General features: G+C 40.1%; 1 protein-coding gene across 1 annotated transcript in view; it reads left to right on the top strand.

Moving 5' to 3' along the window:
• Positions 1–18,732, top strand: part of IQCH (IQ motif containing H) — a gene marked incomplete at its 3' end in the record, with an annotated part of 211,921 nt that overhangs the window by 128,713 nt on the left and 64,476 nt on the right. The window contains exons 13-14 of the mRNA XM_081292857.1: positions 2,924–3,196; positions 7,849–8,040. Coding sequence (XP_081148983.1) covers positions 2,924–3,196; positions 7,849–8,040 — 465 coding nt within the window. The remainder of the gene's footprint in view (positions 1–2,923; positions 3,197–7,848; positions 8,041–18,732) is intronic.

Below are 18,732 nucleotides of genomic sequence, written 5' to 3'. Positions count from 1 at the left end.
CAGCATCTTGCCTGAGGAATACAGCCCACAGATGACTAGCACATGGAGCTGCAGAGGACACTTGCCAAGAGAAATAAGCAAACCTAGAGGAGACAGAAACCCATCCTGGCTGGAAGTGTGCTCAGAACTTTCCATTAGGTTCTATGGCCACATCTGCTGTCTCCTCTTCACAGCTCATCAACCCAGTAGACCTTCAGCGCTCCTCTGGAAGGCAGGGAACTGTGGCTGCCGTGGCATGTCAGCCGTGCTAACTGGGTTCGAATCCTGCTCTGCCGTTGACGAGCTGTGTGACTGGGCAAATCACTTGAGCCCCGATTTCCTTTTTCTCCAAAACAGGGACTGCTGATCACGACAGGATTGTATACGGATCAAAGGAGAGAACAGACACACAGGCCTTGCCCTTGTTAACTCACCAGGACTGGGCCCGAGAGACACCTCCAGGTGCCCCAAGAAGCTATCGTTGATGTTGTAACTCAAATCAGCAGCTCCCTGGACTATTTATATATTTATTTTTCCTTACATTTCCTCATTGGGATAATTTGTGGGAGAAGGAAAGTAGCAAAATAAACAGTGACCAACCAAGGGATCAAATCCCACCAGGTACTGTCACTAGGCATTGTCCAAGGGAGCACTGAGTTTCCTAGAACTGCACTTTCCGAAGTACATTTTAAAAATGAATTTAAATTATGGTAGAAAAGGCATATTGCATAGATGGAAGGAGCCTAGAATAAAACTCTTCATCTGGAGGAAGAGTCCATAGGGTAAATCATACAGCTCTTCTCAAAGGAGTCCTGATTTTTTGCTTTTTTGTTGTTGTTGTAAAATATATATAACACAAAATTTACCATCTAACCATCTCTAAGTATACAGTTCGGTGGCATTAAGCACCGAATTTAGATTGTTATGCAACCATCATCCACAGCAGATACTCTGTGCCCACTAAACAATGAGTGAATTACGTGAGAACCTGCTTCTGGAGCAACCTGCCACTTTTACCTCACCACTGCTTCTACCAGCCATTTTCAACTGGCAAGTTTCATACCCATTAAACAAGCACAGAAGAGCTGTGGTTTTAGGGAGGAAGTTATTTCAGAGCTGGAAGAATGCTAGAGACTTCTAGTCCAACCCCTTACTTGAATATAGGAACTGACACTCAGGAAGGCTGAGAGTATTCTAAGTCCCCCAGTTAGTTACAAATTCAGGCAGGATTGAAATCCAGGGGATTTTCCCAGGCCAATTATCTTTCTCCCACACTCAGAAGTTATTCTGTTCTCCAAGAGTTTGCAAAACAGTGCATTGGATATCCCTGGAAACAGTCACTGAGTATTTCTCCTCATTTTTATGTGGAGAAAAGTAGATAATTTTTCACTAAAATTGAAGTCAGTGCTAGTCTATAAAAGACCTTCGAATTCCCTTAGGAGTATGCCATATTTGCATATATTATCAGTATGACATTTTAATGGCTTTAATTTTAAAAAAGCGTTTTCCCAGTAAAAATAATTACTACCATTTATTGCCTATCGACTCAACATCATGCATTGTACCAGGTGTCTTATATCTGTGACCTTACTTAGCCTTAGAGCAACCCCAGGTATGGGTATTTTTGCTCCCCATTTAACACCTGAAGAAATGGTCTAGCAGAGTCTAAATTCATAAAGCTCGTAAGTGAGAGAACTGGATTCAAAGACATATCTCTTTTGACTCTAACGCCCGATGCTACTGTGCGTGCCATGCTGCTCTTTTCTAGAAGTAACATGATCTTGGTTCTGGTAGACCCTGCTGAGTAATGTCTTTCTCATGCCCATTTCCACCTGGCGAAATCTTATCCATACTTCAGAATTGACCTCAACTCCAGCTTCTTTCATGATGGTAATACTAGCGAGCGTTCACTAGGTACTTACAAGTGCTTTCCTGCTTTACCTCATTGAATCCTCACAGCATCCCTGTGAGATACCCATTTTACAGATTAGGAAACTGAAGCTCAAGGAGAATGAGTAACTTGCCTTTTCAGCTTTCTCTACCACTGTATGGCCTTTGCCTCTCTCCCCTTATACCTCTGAGGAACTCGGTAGATCCCCATGGTCTCGTTTACCTTGAATTAGTCATGTGTTAAGTATTCTTATTTGTGTCCCACTCCTTGAAAACAGAAACATGGCTGTATTAGTTCCAGCGTGTGCTGACCATATGGTTCTGTCCTCTGCCCCTATTAGGCATAGATAGAATGACTTAATTAATTGAATAAGACAGTCACATGCATTGCTGAGCTGGGTCTAACTAGTCAAAATAAAATAAAAAGAATTTGTCATTGGAAAATAAATTTGAGTTTTTCTGGAATTTTCAAATAATTTCTATTCATGAATCCTTTCCAGAACGGTTACCTAGAAACTATTGATACTCACTACAAAGGTGCATATTCTCTGAAATGGACTTAATGATAGAATTGTGGAAAGAGGGTATCAAGTGAAACCCCTCTTTCCTACTGAAACATTTTTTAATTGCCAGATTAGGGGTCTGTATAGTGCAGAATATACTATGGGGCTTTTTTCTTCATTTTTTGGTATTGATTTTCTAGACATTTTAGTGTTAAACCACACCAAAAGTGTTGCAGAGATGAATCACTATTATCCAAAGGCCGCCAGCCTCTTTTCCTTCTGACAGAAGGATAATTCCACGTGGATCAAATAAATACAGATGTGTAGTAATTAGTTCTATTCCCAGTGAGCCTATTTCTAACACACTAAAGATGTGAGCGATTATGGACCCTCACCCCAATAGCTTTTATCAATTTAAACTGCTGAACAACAGGATAGGTCATAACCCACCCTGCTATTAATAATGTATTTATTATGTGCAACATTATAAATTAGGTGTATGGACTAGAGAAAGGACACCTTCTAACAGGAATAATCTGATCTTCCCCCAGAAGCATCACATGTGCTTAGCCACTCACCTGATGTACAGTCCCAAGGCAATCAAAAGAATAAAGCATCTCATCCAGGGAAGAGAGGCCTACATCGTGGGCGGGTTCCTCCACAGAGATGACTTGGCTGTGGCTGACATGTTAGATGTGCCCATCTTGGGCACAGAGCCTGAACTCGTCCACCTTTACAGCACCAAGTCCGGAAGTAAACGGATCTTTGACAAAGCCAACGTGCCTGTCCCTCCTGGGATATACACCCTCTTTAATTTTCAACAGGTATGTGGGGTCAACCAATAAGGCTCTGTCCAAATATTTCCTAGCCTCTTGATTTTGTGCAAATTCAGGGGATCTGGAGCTAGCCCCACCCAATGAAGAATATGGAAATACTTGAGTGGGTTGGAAGGGATCTACATAGGGCCTTCAAGTTTTAAAGCATCTTCCTATTAGTCCTGTAAAAATTGCTGGGATTTCCAAAATATTTACTCAGTTGGATGAAGACATTGAAGACTCGAATTGTGTATCATTTGGGCTAATCCACCCTCAATATTTAATATCTTTACATGGATTAGTTCATCACTGTATCACCCAGTCAGCCATGTAGTAGGACCCTACGAGACATGGGAGTCTGTTTTGGCTTACAGAAGCAAGTTTGGGAAGCTCCAGGGAGTGAACCTCCCTGCCAGGTCAAGTTGCAGAGTGCTATAGATAGCCTTGTTCCTGTAAAAAAGCTTTGGTTCCTCCAAAGGGCCCTAAAGAAAAGAGGAGAAAGATCCCACAGAGGTCAAGTGAACTGGCTCTAGGAACAAAACTGCTTCCGGTTTTCCTTTGGACCAGGTCTGCGGCTCTGCGCTCTTCCAACACGTGGTTAGGTCCCCAAATACTTAGAGAAATACACTAGCCACTGGAAGCATTTTCTCTTTGAGTCAGCCCTGGCAGGTGTTCTCTCATTTAATTGCCATCTGTTATCATAATAAAGAAAATTAAAAAACAAAAGGCCATTAACATTCCTAACCTCTGTTTCAGTCCATCTCTTGACCATCACTCTGAGCCAGTCACAAATTATCTCTCCTACCCGCTTCTAGGAATGCTTCACAATGAGGCAGTTTATGAGGGCCAGTGTTTAGGCTTCTCCTTTCTACTCTCAGTGGCCTGCTCATGATAGCCATTGACCCCCAAATCAAGCTTTCAACAGATCATACTTTGCAGAGACTAGTTTGAAGGCACGGTGAACTTATTAAATTGCCCTATAGTGTCTCAGTCTTGCTATAATGTTTCTGACAATGTGTGGACTCCTGAAGGAAGTGCAGTCTTGCAATGGCATAAGCAATTTTAGTGGAAGTGTGTTGGAGAGGGCCCCTGGGGCTCCCATAGTCTTTGCCTCTACTGGAATTTGAAGATAACTAGGTGGGTTGCTTGACTCTGCTTCCTGGTCAAATTTTTGACTGGTAGACTTAATACAAGCAAACTATACTTTAAAATGACACAAGATCATGCATGCATGTCACATGAAATGATCTCCAAGGTTTTAAAACGTCGTGTAATATTTATACTGAGTCTTAGCTTCATCTTCACTGATGATGACTCAGGCAGTCTTTGCTCTAACATATTTGAGGGCTTTGTATGCTAATTGTGGTTAAAGATGTAATCACATTTAATGCAGTAAAACCCTGAATACCATTATTCAGAAATAAGATTAAAAACCTTTCTATAAGCACAGCAGATTTGAGGGATCTTATTCCATCTGTGGTATGTACAGATTGTATCACAATAAACCAAGTTACAACTGAGTTCTACTCTGTTTGGAAAACATACATCTGAAGTCATCAAGAACTGAAGTACTCCTTTGAGATTTTTCCAGAGAGTGACTACCCTACCTAATCGATCTGAGCGTTTCAGTATTTTGAATCTGCAGATGGTAATGAATCAGTAACACTGACTTTTTACCAATGTGCATCATAAACTTAAAGCTGGTGAAAGAAAGCTGTGATTATTTTATCTTAGGTTAATAAGTATTCCTGAGTATTAGTTGGATTTTTGCAGCAGTCATTTTTCTATTTCTGCTCTTTACTGTATAAAATGAATCACAACTAAAAATAATTATATATTTTGAACAGATAAACTCAAACAAAAAATAACAAATGTTTGGAAATAGGATAAAGTCATTCAGTTTATGGTTAACTTATTATTATTATTACTATTATTATTATTATTATTATTATTATTAACAAATCTAGCATGTGCACAGAGAGCACTTCCTATTTTGGTCCATAAAGTAACCACGCAAGTTCCCTTTCTGGCATGTGCTTCATATGAAATATCGACAGCTTTGGTTAAATAATCAAAAATGGCAATGCTATTTTAAAGCACTATTCAATTTTCACTTAAAGATAGCACATAATTCTTTTCAGTGGTGCAGTCTTTACAATACTATTGATTGTTTTCATTACTGTAGGGGATCCATCAAAGGACGCCCATTTATAGGATTCTTAGAAGCGACAAATAATAGGATTTGGAAGAAACAAATAATAATTCTGTTAGTAGTTGAAAGCTCCAAATATACAATATATCCAATATATGGGGGGGAAACACTATGCCAGAACACCTTTCCTTAGACTAGCAACAGAATTTTATCTGGCACTATGGCCATTTCCACTTTTGCCAAGCATGATCACAATACAAGAAAGTATGACTAAATGTAGAATCTGTCCTCTCCACACATTAGAGAACAAGGGGTGTGATTTTGGAAGACACATTAGAAAAGCTTCCTAGGCTGTGTTCGTTACTGTATGCGTAGACTTGTCATTTGAACATCCAAATCATCCAGAGACTCTACTTGATAATTAGGGAGCTAAGACAATTTCATTGCCAATCTGACTGAACATCCCATATTTGCTTGAGGTTTTAGGGACCCCCAAGTGTGGCCATTTTGCTGTTTCTTCCACACTGCGGTGTCAAGTACCCTCCCCAATAGCACTTGCTGCGTAGACACAATTCAAGTGAACAGATTGTGCCTTTAAACAAAATCATTTTGATCTTACAGCTCCAGACTGCAACAGAACTTATCCATCTTGACTCCTTTCACACTCTTTAGTTTCAAATAAGGTTTCTGAAATCCATTTGGTGAGTGAAGAAAAGTCATCAAGAGAGAGAAGGGTTAAGTGCTGTGGAGAGTTCCAATGCAGGAGCCGTTTCCAAGAACAAGGCCAAGCGCCCTTTTGTTGCCTTCTGGGAAGTAGAGATTGGAAAATCTAATGAGAAGATGAGACAAAAATAATTTCATAAGCTAATGAGCTGTTTATAGGACAGTACTACTTATAACTAAGAAGTCATGCTATAGACTTTTGTCTGATTCAAACACACTGCAAATGGCTTATTGACCATAAGCCGAGTTGCTTCTCTGGCTCCTCCTCTGACTTTCTCCACCTTGCCCTTCTCCCGCCCTCTGCACACTGGGGTAGGCAGCACCATGGAGAGGGATCCAGCTTAGGGTTTGGAGTCAGAGCAGCCTGGGAGGAATCCTTGCTCTGCCACTCAGTGCTGTGTGATTGTGGGCAAGTTGTTAAATCAAGCAGCCTCTGTTCAGATGCAAAATGGAACGAACAATGATGCCATCCTTATAGGCCATTGTGAGCATTTAATGAGAAAATTCATGTGAAGAACTTTATACAGAACCAAAGGCCTGTATAAACAGAGTTCAGTAATCTTAAGTATTATTGTTACTGTCATCATCCTTTTGATTTTAAAGCTTGGGATTCTTTTCTATTCCTAAAACTTCTATGTATTTGAGGTCAGTTCTTGAGGGAATACTTCCAATAAAATGTGGGGTAGTGTATATTCCAGGAAGGCTCCCCTCAGTGTTTCTTCTCCTTCGTCTGTCTTGTTCTGGAATATATGTGTTCATATCATGCAGACAGTAAACTTGGCCAGCCAGACAAATGCATTTCATGTATGATAATGAGGAAAAAATTAAATGTTTTATAGGTTATGGCATTTAAAAGCTCAGCAAAGCTCCAAACAGTTAAAGTTTTCAAGACTATAACTCTTTATAGTCTTCAAACTATAAAAAAAAATCATTTGAGGAATCAATAAGTAAGCACATAATTCTCTGAAAAAGAAAGGAAACAATACCAAGATTCAATTACAGATATTTAAGGGTTTTTTTTTTCTTTTGCGTTTCAAAGCCAAACAACATTAATACCCATGTTTTTAGCAGCACAATTTACAATAGCCACACTATGGAACAAGCCTAGGTGTCCACCAATGGATGAATAGGTAAAGAAAATGTGACATATATATACAATGGAGTTTTATTCAGCCATAAAAAAATGAAATTATGTCATTAGCAGGAAAATGGATGGAACTTGAGACCCTTATGTTAAACAAAATAAGCCAGACTCGGAGGTCAAGGATCGTGTGTTCTCTCTCATAAAGAAGCTAGACAGGAGAAAGGAAAAGAAAGGTTGGGTGTGAAGGGAGGGGTGGCCTCATGAAAATTATAGTCTTCAAACTACTGAGTAGAGGAAAAAAAGGGAAGGAAGGAGAGAAAGAAAAGAGGAAATACCGGGGAATGATACTGACCAAATTATGTTCTTATGTTGTGTGCCTGTATGAATACGTAACAGATCTCACCATTATGTACCACTGTAATACACCAATTAAAAAATATGGGGGTGGGGAGCCAACAAAGTGATAATTTGGGAATATCTCATCAACCAGATTTTAGACAAGTTTGGTCTAATTGGCTACGTTTTTTCATGTCATATATACATTACTTAACATTCTTTAACCTATCTTAATATGTAGAAGAGAAGCAAATGAACCGACTATGTGAAGAGAAGACACTTGTAGGGTGCCACCACCCGGTTAATATGGTGGGAAGAATCTCGGGAATGTGCTCTACTAATCGATGCCCTGTCTTGGCCCCACAGATGATAGAACAGCTGAGCCAGCTGGTGACGGATCACCTGAAAATTCAACGCTGGCTCTTTAAAATGGACTCAGAGTTTGGAGGAAATGGGATGGCATTTTGTGACATTCCTTCCCATCTAAATTGCTACAAGTGGGTGTTAAAGGAGAGTGACAGATACAGCTCTGAAGACTGGAACAAGAAGTGGGCACAGGTAAGTGTTCAGGGTGGCTTAAACCCTAGTGACCATGGACAGTTAGGAGTCAAGCAAAGGCTCAGAGAGGAGAGGAAAGTTCTCTCTTCTAGACTCAACTCTGTCACCCATCTACAGGCCATTCTTGTGCCTCTGTGCTTGCATAAAAAATGAAAGGGATTCATTAGGTTATTTTAAATATCCTTTATTTGGACTCTGATAGCCTTTATTCCTATTTTCAAATCAATTATGTAATTAGGAAGTGATTTTTTTCTTATCTTATTCAGGAACATTACACATCTCACCATTTGCCCTGTGAGGGTCTTGATCGTGTGCTTCTATCAAATGTCGTTATTAAGCTAGCTGTATTTTATTATGAGATAGAAATTCTATTAGCAAATGGTTGTCACCTGGAAGCTAATGTATAATAGCATTCTGTCATCAGTCATGTTTTTTAAAAAACAATCCAAGAAAATTTATGTAATTGCTAATCCCTGCGAGATGCCAAGAAAATAATAGATCCAGTAGAAAATCTCCCGGCAAAACCTGAGTAGTAGGTAAGAGGTCTTAGGATCTGAGTGAAAATGTAAAGATTTTCCATGCACATTGGTAAGATGACCTCTTGGTGTGTTCCAAATTTGTTTAATAATTAGTTTTATATGGTTTAATATTTAAATTAAACTCGCCACTCTAAAAGCTGTTCCATTTTTACCTCACAGAGATCTAGGCTTCCCTGGCTTCTCTTGATCCTACCCCTCCATTTTGGCTGCCCTACTGTTTAAAGCATCACTGATTAGGAACAGTGAGACACAGGTTCCCTTAACTGGTTCCTTCCCTCCTGGTATACCTAACAGTGGGCCGTGAAAAGTGATTTGTATCTGCTTCGAGCATCCCACTACAGAGGGACATGAATCAAGACACAAGTGACGGGAAGGGAGGGCACACTCGAGGGAACCACATTATTCTTGGGAAAGTGAAATGATAGATAAATCTGGAGAACAGTCAGGAGAGAGAGTTCCCTTTGACAAATGTAACGGTTCTCCCCATGATCTATTCTGGGCTTTTTCCCCCCCTGTCAGGGAATGGACTAAATGCAGTACCTGTCATGGCCAGCTTTTTACATATTATTTAAAGGATACCAAAGTGAATTACTCTTCTAGAAAAAAATAAAACAAGGAAAATGTATTTAATTTTGAGGCCCATGGAGGTTTCTCTTATGTTCTCTTTGAATGGGATTTCATTTCACATTATATAGAATTTCCTTCTTAAACAAAACTGTTGAGATTAAACCTTAGAAAATTATGACTGTTTTATTTTTAAAAATTGAGTGTACAGGGACTGGGATTGTGACTCAGTGGCAGAGTACGCGCATAGCATGTATGAGGCACTGGGTTCGATTCTCAGCACCACAAATAAATAAATTAATCAATTAAATAAAGGTCCATTGACAATTTTTAAAAAATTGAGTGTGCAGAGTGTTTGCTGGCCTCAGTATTTCAAAAGAAAAAATTTTAAAGAATTTCCTTGACATTATACTATGATAAATTTGAAATACTTGACTTTAAGAAATATTTACAATACTGACACTCACTGAATTGTACTTAGCAGAATCACTGTACATTATTTAATTTCAATACTTTTAAACATTTAAATTGTCACCAAATACATTTGGCAGCATTGTTAATGTTATTTAGTGTGAAACTCTTGAATAATTACTAGTCTGTCTAAATCATTTTTTTAAACTTAAAAGGAAAAAAACAATTACTCAAAAATCTTTTTAGTTTTAGGCCAATGCTTAGCCATGATGTGGTGAGTACCCAAAAGTGAAAATAAAACTAAAGCAGTTCTAAAGATACACACACACACACACACACACACACACACACACACACATGATTATTGACATTCTTTCACCTTCAGAGTGAAATTGCACTGAAGGTGAGGGTGAACTGCAGTTCTCCATTGAGTGTAGCCATGGAGAATTTAGGATTAGAATTCTCCTTTGTTCCAGAAGACCATTGTAATGGTGCACATTTAGACATCAAAGCATTATTTTATGAGCACAGGCATGTTTTAATGTCCTATTACAGTTTGTAGACCTGTTTCTTTTGATAATGAAGACGTTGTGTCATCAAGCCTAGCCTGGCACATACAAAACATATGCTGGCAGGTTATTAAAAATTTCAGCTTCTTGATGAAAGACTATCCTGCAGGCTAAGAGTCCAGAGAAAGACTCCATTCTGGGAGAATTATTAGAAATGAGAATATGACTGTAAGCACTAAATTATGTTAATACTTACAAATAGCATCATTTGCATAGCAGTTTATGATACAATACCATGATTTTTCTCATTGGTATGTTGTAGGCAACAGATTAAAAACAGTGCTGTTTATGGGAGTTTGGGCCGTTTTGAGATTCCCTTGCATCTTATGCAGATATTGGGTTTAGATGTAGACAGGATTCAGTGTAGACTCAAGTATCTAATATAAAGATAATCCTTATTTTTTTTCTACTCTAATTTTGAATTAGTTACTTGGCTGGTTGCAGTTGAGACTTGAAATAAAGTCATGGAGTCAATAGATGCTGCAACACCATAGTCACAGACAAATCAGTATAGCTATGTAGGTGATTTGGGGAAAGCAGAATGTTGCATCATGGCCACAAGGAAAAAGCCAAGTCTTTTTTTTTTTTTTTTTTTTTTTGTAATTTGGTGCTGAACCTGTTCTCTTCATCCTACTACTTAACAAAACCTACTCCCCTCACAGATTCCAATAAGCTCATTCCTCAAGTGCCCCGTGCTTGTTAAGGTTTAGTGAACCCAAACTTGTGCATACTCCAAACCCTCTGCTCACCAGTTGGGAGTGTTTGTTTTCATCTAGTAGGAAAAAAGGTTTAAGCAGAGCAGAAGCCTTCCTGGGTATGCTTACCTAAGACAGCCTAGGAAGACCTAGGTACACTTACTGTGCTACTTCTCCTTCTTGTAGCTTTTTTCTTTTCTATTTTTTTTCCTTTTTTTTTTTTTTTTTTAAGAGTAAATCTTCCCCCTCTCAATTCTGGGATATTGGCTTGGTGGCAGGGATCTTCTGGTGACATTGCTCTGTAAAAGATCTTATGAACAGTTCCTTTGAATAAAGAACTAAGCCAGTTTACTTCTTTACCTTAGTTCTGCCACAGAGTCTGGGATATGGACTTCATGGCTTCACTATTTCACCACTTAACAAGAAAAAGGAAATTGAACTGGCTCTTGGATGCTGCTATTAAATATTGCTATGTCAGCCTTTTGCAAGAGCAGCTTTACCTTGACTTGTACAGTAGTTTTGGTTTACTTTGTTGGGCGCTGGGTATTACTTTGGAGGTCACCAAAGAGGGGGGAATTAATTCAAGACAGCCCAAACTGAAAAAAAAGGTAGAATAAGCCACAGCGGTTGTTTCATCTTTATATAGAACTGTCAGCAAGCAAAATCCACTGTTTTTGAGTAGAGAACCAATAACCCCTTATGCCTTAGAACTCACTCATCTGCATCTCTGTGTGGAGACCTCCGTCCACTCAGAATGGCCTTGTAACTGAGTCAGAGGAGTCATTGTAGGTTGGCTGGGCAAGGCGACCTGTGGAATTTAGGCATTTATTGGGTGATCTCAAAGAACCATTGCCTCATAACCATGTAATTTTTAGAAAAGTTAAAAGACAAAATAACAAGATTAAAAAATATTTAACCAAATAAGTGCACAATCACTTTTCCCAAACATAGTCTTCATTTTTGTGTACCAGATTCCAAATGTGCAGAATCTTTCATAGTAACAATAATAGAACATATGCTAATTAAACATCAGATTGTAACCATTCTACATGTTTATACATAGTCATTACAATTAATGGCTGTATAACATTCCTTTATATAGATGAATTCTAATATATAAAACAATTCATTTAATTGAAAACTTAGGTTATTTATAGCATTTTTTAATATTTTGGTAGAAGAAGAAAAGTTTTGTTTGTTTTCACTCTTAGTTTTGATGTGTACCTCTTTTGCTTAAGTTGAATTGCCTCCCTAGAGACCCACAAGTAGCCTGCTTTATTATGAGGAGAACTCTTTACCACTTTCGTTATGTGCTGCCATATTTCCAAGATGATGGTACAAATTTCCAAAGCAAGTAGTGAATAAGCATACTAGCATTACCACAGCCTTACCAGCACTGGATTGCCCTTTTATTTTAGATATTAAAATGTACTTTATAGTCACTATTATTTCATTACTCGAAAGGGATATTCTTTTATCATTATATTTAATAATATTTGTATTTTATATCAGAAACATAACATCTGATGTTAATAAAATCTAGGTTTTTAGGCTTAAAAAAACCTAGAGCACCACTTTTCCTAATCATTAAGCTATAAATAAATGATTTTCATTTATTTTTATGTTTATTTTTAGATCCTAAAAAATATTGACTTCTAAACTATCTTTGTGTATTTGGTAGTTGCCTAGCCTACCTGGAGGAGTGCGCATTGTAACAGCCATGAACACTGTTCCGGTCTTGAGGTTTTTCTTTTGTTCAGTATTAATAATGAATACCTGCGATTCCTGGGTGCCGGGCACTGTGCTGAGCACGGTACAAGAATTATTTCATTCAAACTCAGGAAGACCCTGAGGTTTTTACTCATTTATTCTCACACCAATTTGACGAGGAAGGTATCACCTTTTTTTCAGGGGGAGACACATGCCCAGGAAGCCAATGGCTTGCCCAGTTTCATATGGCTGACAAGTGATTGTGCCTGGCTGGGGACCCACATCTAACTCCCAGCCCAATGCTCTTGCCACACCCAGTCAAAACATTTAGAAGAGACCCTCTTGTTTGGGAGCCTCCAGAGAAGTATTCCCCATAGGATAGGTCCTTGCCTTTGTGACCCGAACCACGTGCTGCCGTTATGGCAGGTTTTCTGCTTTCCACAGAGACTTGGAGAAAATACAGATGTCCCTAGAACACAGCCACTGCTCTCCAATTTCTTCCTTTTTCCTCAAGGTGGTGAACTGGGAGGTGAGGAGGGAAATCAATACACACTTAGCTGCAGAGGGGGAGCCTGCCAGGGAGGCCCTGGGATTCTGGATCTTGCAATCAACTGCCTCAAGTACTCATTTATATGTATGAATGAGGAGAGGGAGTTGTACACCTCACCTTTGGGCTATTCATGGGGTGACAGTTTTCAGTGCCTTTCTCAACTTAATACACTGTCATGAACATATGAGCTTGTCAATTCTTGAAAAGCTTTGAGCAGCCTACCTTTACAATCCGGGGTAGCATTAAAACTACGATGAGCATTTTAAACCCTGTTTAAAACCTGTTTTTTCCTATGAGGAACCAAATATTTTGTTTGGTTTTTGTTTGTTTGTTTGTTGTTTTTGTTTTTGAGGATTTTATTTTATTTTTTAGTTTCCTGTTTGAGGTTGACATGGTGCACTCCCTTTTAAGCAGAATGAGTGCTGGAAGAGGCTAGTCAGAGAGTCGAACCCTCAACAATTCAGTAAACATTCAGAGCCACCAAGAGCTGGTCATCTTCATGAGATTCCATGCCCAAGCACGCCTAGGTTACAGTCCCTTGCTTGCTAGGCAGAGACACACAGGCAGATCACTGCAGCCCCCAGGTCTCCACTCCTATCTGTAAACAGGGGTAATATGAGCACTTGCCTCGTGGGGAGGTGAAGACAACCAGACAAATGAGATAATCCTGTCCTGGCAAGCAATGGACTTCGCACATGAGAGTTCAAGTATTGCTTTTATTATACTAATAATAGAAATTTTCATTATAACAAACTCAAGCAATATTGAGCAGTTACAAACAATTTAATCTTTCTTTAGTTGGTAGATCCTTTAGGATCCCATCGGCTTCTTGAATGTTGTGATAATCAGCTCTCACAGTAGAGGGCTGTGGTATTAAAGATCAGAATGTAGAGTCGGTGGTTCCTATTATACGATTGTCCCAGATTAGGCTTTTGAAAAGAATAAACCTTGATATCATTTTAAAATAGAAAACAATACCATGTGTTCGAACTTCCTAATGGGTTGAATAAAGAGGCTTGACAGAGTAGAAATTATTCAGACCAAAAGATGGAGTCTGGTTGCTTCATTTTCTGGTTCCAGTTGATGTCTTTTCTAATTAGTGTAGCAGCACGTCACCACCGTCATTGGAAAGTCTTAATCATTTACATATTTTTCCTTATCTCTGAGAATGACTTAGAATGTGTTCTTCCAGTTCAATGGTTATTTTCATGACGCTGCCAGGGTTGAGTCTGAGGTGCTTCTCTGTGCCCGAGGACGATGACAGGAGAAGGAAAATTGCCTCCCCAAGTGAAATGAAAGCCAGGGTACCCCTTCCGAGGACCTATAATAGTCAGCTCGACAAGCTGTTGGTTTGTGTGTCCTATTGATTTAATATGCTTCTAATCAGTACATAAAGCTATGGGCCTGCAGTGTTAATTTTTCATATGCTTACAAAGTACCCTTTGATTTTCTGTCACACGTTAATTACAGCGTTTTGCCATTAAATAGGAAGCTTTGTGTAAACTAATTACTAGGTAATCATTGTCTACTGCAAGCTAGCTGTTTGTACCTTTTATTTTATTCTAAAAATGCACAGATCTCACAGTCTGGAAACACTCTACCTTCCAGCCATTAGCTCTCACTAATTCATAGCATTATTGTGGTGAGAGTGTAGGAGTTGTAATTGTTGTGGTATCAGAGCTGTTAATTACCGGAGTAAACAGTTGAAATGGTGCCAAGGTCTATTGTACAAGGCAGAGAAAAGGAGGTTTAAATGTTACTCCCGCCATCTGGGGACTGGAGGAGAGGCAAATGCTTGGAAACAGCAGTGAGGCGCTATCGCGGCTTCAGCTCCAGGGTTGGCGGCCATATGGATCCCGAATATTTTGAATCAATTGAATTTAACTGCCAGTTTTTCGCAATAACAGCGTGGAAGGAAGGAATAAAGCAAAAGATGAGAGGAACGAGAATTGGTTAGTGTGTTCACATCCAGGAAGTCCCCGTTGGAGTTCTTTGGGAAATGTCTGCTCTGCTGAAAACCACAGAGCCGGCGTGGGTATCTGGAACGGATTCAGGATGAGTTTTACTCTGCTCTAACGGCGGCTGCGCCATTTGCTTCTGGTCGTCTGTCCTCAGTGCCCCCTGGCTGAGCAAGGGATGCCCTTGAGAAGACTCAGACTTCTTGTCACTGTGCCAGTTCCAGCAAAAACCCCACTTTGGAATTCACTGATTTATTATGCTGGCGTGGTCTGGAGAAAGAAAACAATCGCTATATAATGCTGCTACATCTGCCTCAAGTACATGCATCTGTAGGTGTGGAAAGATCAAAGAAGGTCCAGCCCCTGGCTGTGATTAAGAAACGGAGCTGCTGCCCGATCCTTTTGTACAAAATTAAAATATGAAATCTCCTGATGGCCTCTCATTTCATGGCACAGACCCACTCCTCTCCCCCACTACTTGAACAGAAAAAAAAAAAAATCAAGTCCAAAGGGCACATGTGTTTTCTTTTGTTTTTAATTTTCAATTAAAGAGCTTTCATCAGCATATGCAATTTTCTCAACCAGCATTTCTCTACCTGGAAAGGAAGAAACCCATTACCAATCGTAGTGATTACAGGCTACTTCCACTTAACGGTTGATTTTCAATCTGCATAGTCTCCACTTTAAAAATATGGCATCATCTGTGAAATGGTCATATGGACGTCGTCGATGTTGCTCTTATTTTTCAATATAATTTCCTCAGAAATCGTTTTCCCACGTTAAAAAAAAAGAAAGAAAATGTGTGAAACACCAGCCCCTTGCTGCTGTAACTACTTTCTAATATCATTCCCCAAACATGAGCATATTCTTCTCTCTTTAAGCCACCCTGGATCACTGTATTTATTTCAAACTGTTCCTCTAGCAGATGTTGGAGTAATTCGGGGCGTAGTGGAAACAACTCCCTGAAAGGGAGAGATCTCAGACACACCGAGCGCCAAGGACGATGTTTGTCAGCCCTTTACGAGGGCAGTTCTGTCCCGGGGTGGGGAATTTTCCCCAGCGTTCGTGTATGTGCAAAGTTCAATTAAGAATTTCAAGAAGTGCTTAATCTTTATCTATTGAAACCCCCAGCATGCAGCGCGACAGAGTGAGCCCAGGAAGAACGCCCCGGCCGCCTGCGGAGAGGGGGGAAGAGAAACCGCTGCAAAGTTGAAGGGGAACGAGCCTTTCCGGCGTCTGGGTCGGCGCGGAGCGGCTGCGCAGAGCTTTGCAATGGAAGCGCAACATATGTGCCTCAGTTGGACAAAAAGCTTCTCGAGTGAAATCGACTGCCAGGCCCGCGTGTCGGTGCAAGGTGGAGGCCTCGATAATGAGGGACAGACTCCTCGAGAAGCAGCGAGTGGATAATGCTACATAAGTATGGAATTATATACCGCATTTTCACCATTCTGTTTAATGAGAGCCGCCACCGCAGCGAATCACTTGCCACCCAGCCGAAATGGGCCATTAGCTATCAAGGGAAAATTGTCTTTGCCGCTTTCAGCAGATGGAGCAAATATTTTACAAAGCAATTTTACATACCAAAAACATTTGTGTGCCTTGGTAATGTTGGCTGTTTTACATTATGTTACCTTCTACAGCAGCATAATTTTCCATCTCATCGAAGGCAAACTTGGCATTTTTGATTTTTAAATTCTCAATTAACAATTAAACATGGAGTATTAAAGCAGTCCTTAAACTTTAAGTAGGTGTGGGAAGTAGTTTATGGCTTGCTGCAGACATCTTCAGTTTTTTTCTTCATCCTCTCAGCATATTTTTGGCACTCTAAAGAGGGACGATTTCTAATGAACTTCATGGAAAGGGATCAGTGGAAACTTCACCACTGATTGCAGAACGACAGTGGGGTGTTCAGAGCATTTTCAGGCCTCAAATGTCCATCATCGATTATGGGGACACCATATGGTCCACCTGTTTGTATCTGTTCAAAATGCTGAAGCTTCAAGGAACAGAAAACCCAACTCAAAATGGCTGTATAAATAAGGAGAAATTATGATCTCAGCTATCTAAAAACCCAAAGATTGTTCTGACTTCAGACAAAGCTTAACACAGTGGCTCAGTGACATCCCCATGGATCCGGATATTTTCCCTCTCTGCTCTGCACTGTGCATATAGTTGCCTCCATTCTAAAGGTGGCTATCCTCAGAGTGACAAGACAGCTGCCAGTAGCTCCTGGAGTTTGTCCTTGGTCAAGGCACTAGGAAGAGAGAACATCTCACTTGGTAGCATTCCCAGAAGAGCATGAAGCTTCTTTGAGAGGGCCCCAATAAACACTAACACTTGATTGGCCTCACTGAATCATGTGTCTATCCACAGCTGACCTTGTGATCAAGGCACAGCATTGCTGGTCAGGGGCCCACCTTGGAGGTAAGGGCAGAATCTTTCTCCATCAATCTTACATAGCAAAGAATGGAGGAGGGGAAGTCCCTGAAAGGGAGTTTGGGGTATCATTACTCTGAAATAGGAGACATAGATCCTGGGCAGCCAACAAGAATGGCCACTGTACCATTTTTTTCATAAGTTTAATAATGAAAATTTAGCATCACCTGTGGATGATCTTATCTGACCCGGATTGACCATTTTATGGCCATCGATGGCAGGTACAGGTGCAGATTCCATTGCACTTGTAGCATTTGAATTTGAACCCAAGTTTTGCTACTTCCTGCTGTGTGGAGGGAAATGGGAATGATGATATCTGTCTTAGATAGTGACTGTGTGGTAATAAATAGCATCCGGTTACCCTGACACGTGACTGCCATATGGCAAACTTTAAATAAGTGAGAACAGTAATTTCACTTAAAAAAATGGCTGAATTGGTAAAATGTATCCTTTTCATAGGCAGCCTTCTAAATTAACCTTCAATTTTGAAATCCCTTCCTTCTCTCCACCTCTGTGCCACTAGCTGATTCAAATCCTGAGCACCTTCTGCAGTGCCCCACGCTTTACCCACTGAAAGAGGCAGGGGGCAGTGGAGAGCACTCACCAGGAGTCCAAGCTGCCAGGCGCCCCTGCAGTCTCTCTGCAGGACTTCGAAGCCCCTTTCTCTCTCCTGTTACATGCAACATTTGTCTTGGATAGTCCATATGGCCCCTTTCAAAGCTGACAGTCTTTCTTAGTTTTTCAGGTCATTGTCTTGCCCTTTTGACTCTATGCCACTCTCCATTCTTCAGTTCAGGGTTTTCAGAAGTGTCTGTAAAGCAGCACCATCTAGGCAGGTCCTTTGGTTTCCTTCAACACTTGATCTTAGGCAAAAGACTCAGAAATGATTCCTTGGTTTTTCTCCCCCACCCCACACCCCGCCCTTTCCTGTTTTAACCAGGAATAGAAAACAGGGAGGGGCTTTAACTCCAGGTGAAGGGAACAGCCCTGATTGAGAGAGTTGTCAAAATCACCCTTTGGTTTTCTTTTAAACCTTATCAACAATTTCTGACGTGGGAGATGGAGGTGATTTGCCAAGAGGGTATTTTACTTAATGTACCACTGACAATTCAAGAAAGCTGCTAAAATAAAATGTGAGTTTGGTGGGACTGATTTTGAGAATATTCTAATTTGTATTTCTCCCTTTCGGTCTCTCATCCTCCCCAATACACACACACACACACACACACACACACACACACACACACAGAGAGAGAGAGA

Source organism: Spermophilus citellus (genome assembly GCF_964194105.1).
Source record: "Spermophilus citellus genome assembly, chromosome: 4".
Lineage (NCBI taxonomy): Eukaryota > Metazoa > Chordata > Mammalia > Rodentia > Sciuridae > Spermophilus > Spermophilus citellus.
The sequence above is the reverse complement of the archived record's forward strand: the minus strand, read 5'-3'. Positions and strand labels throughout refer to the sequence as shown.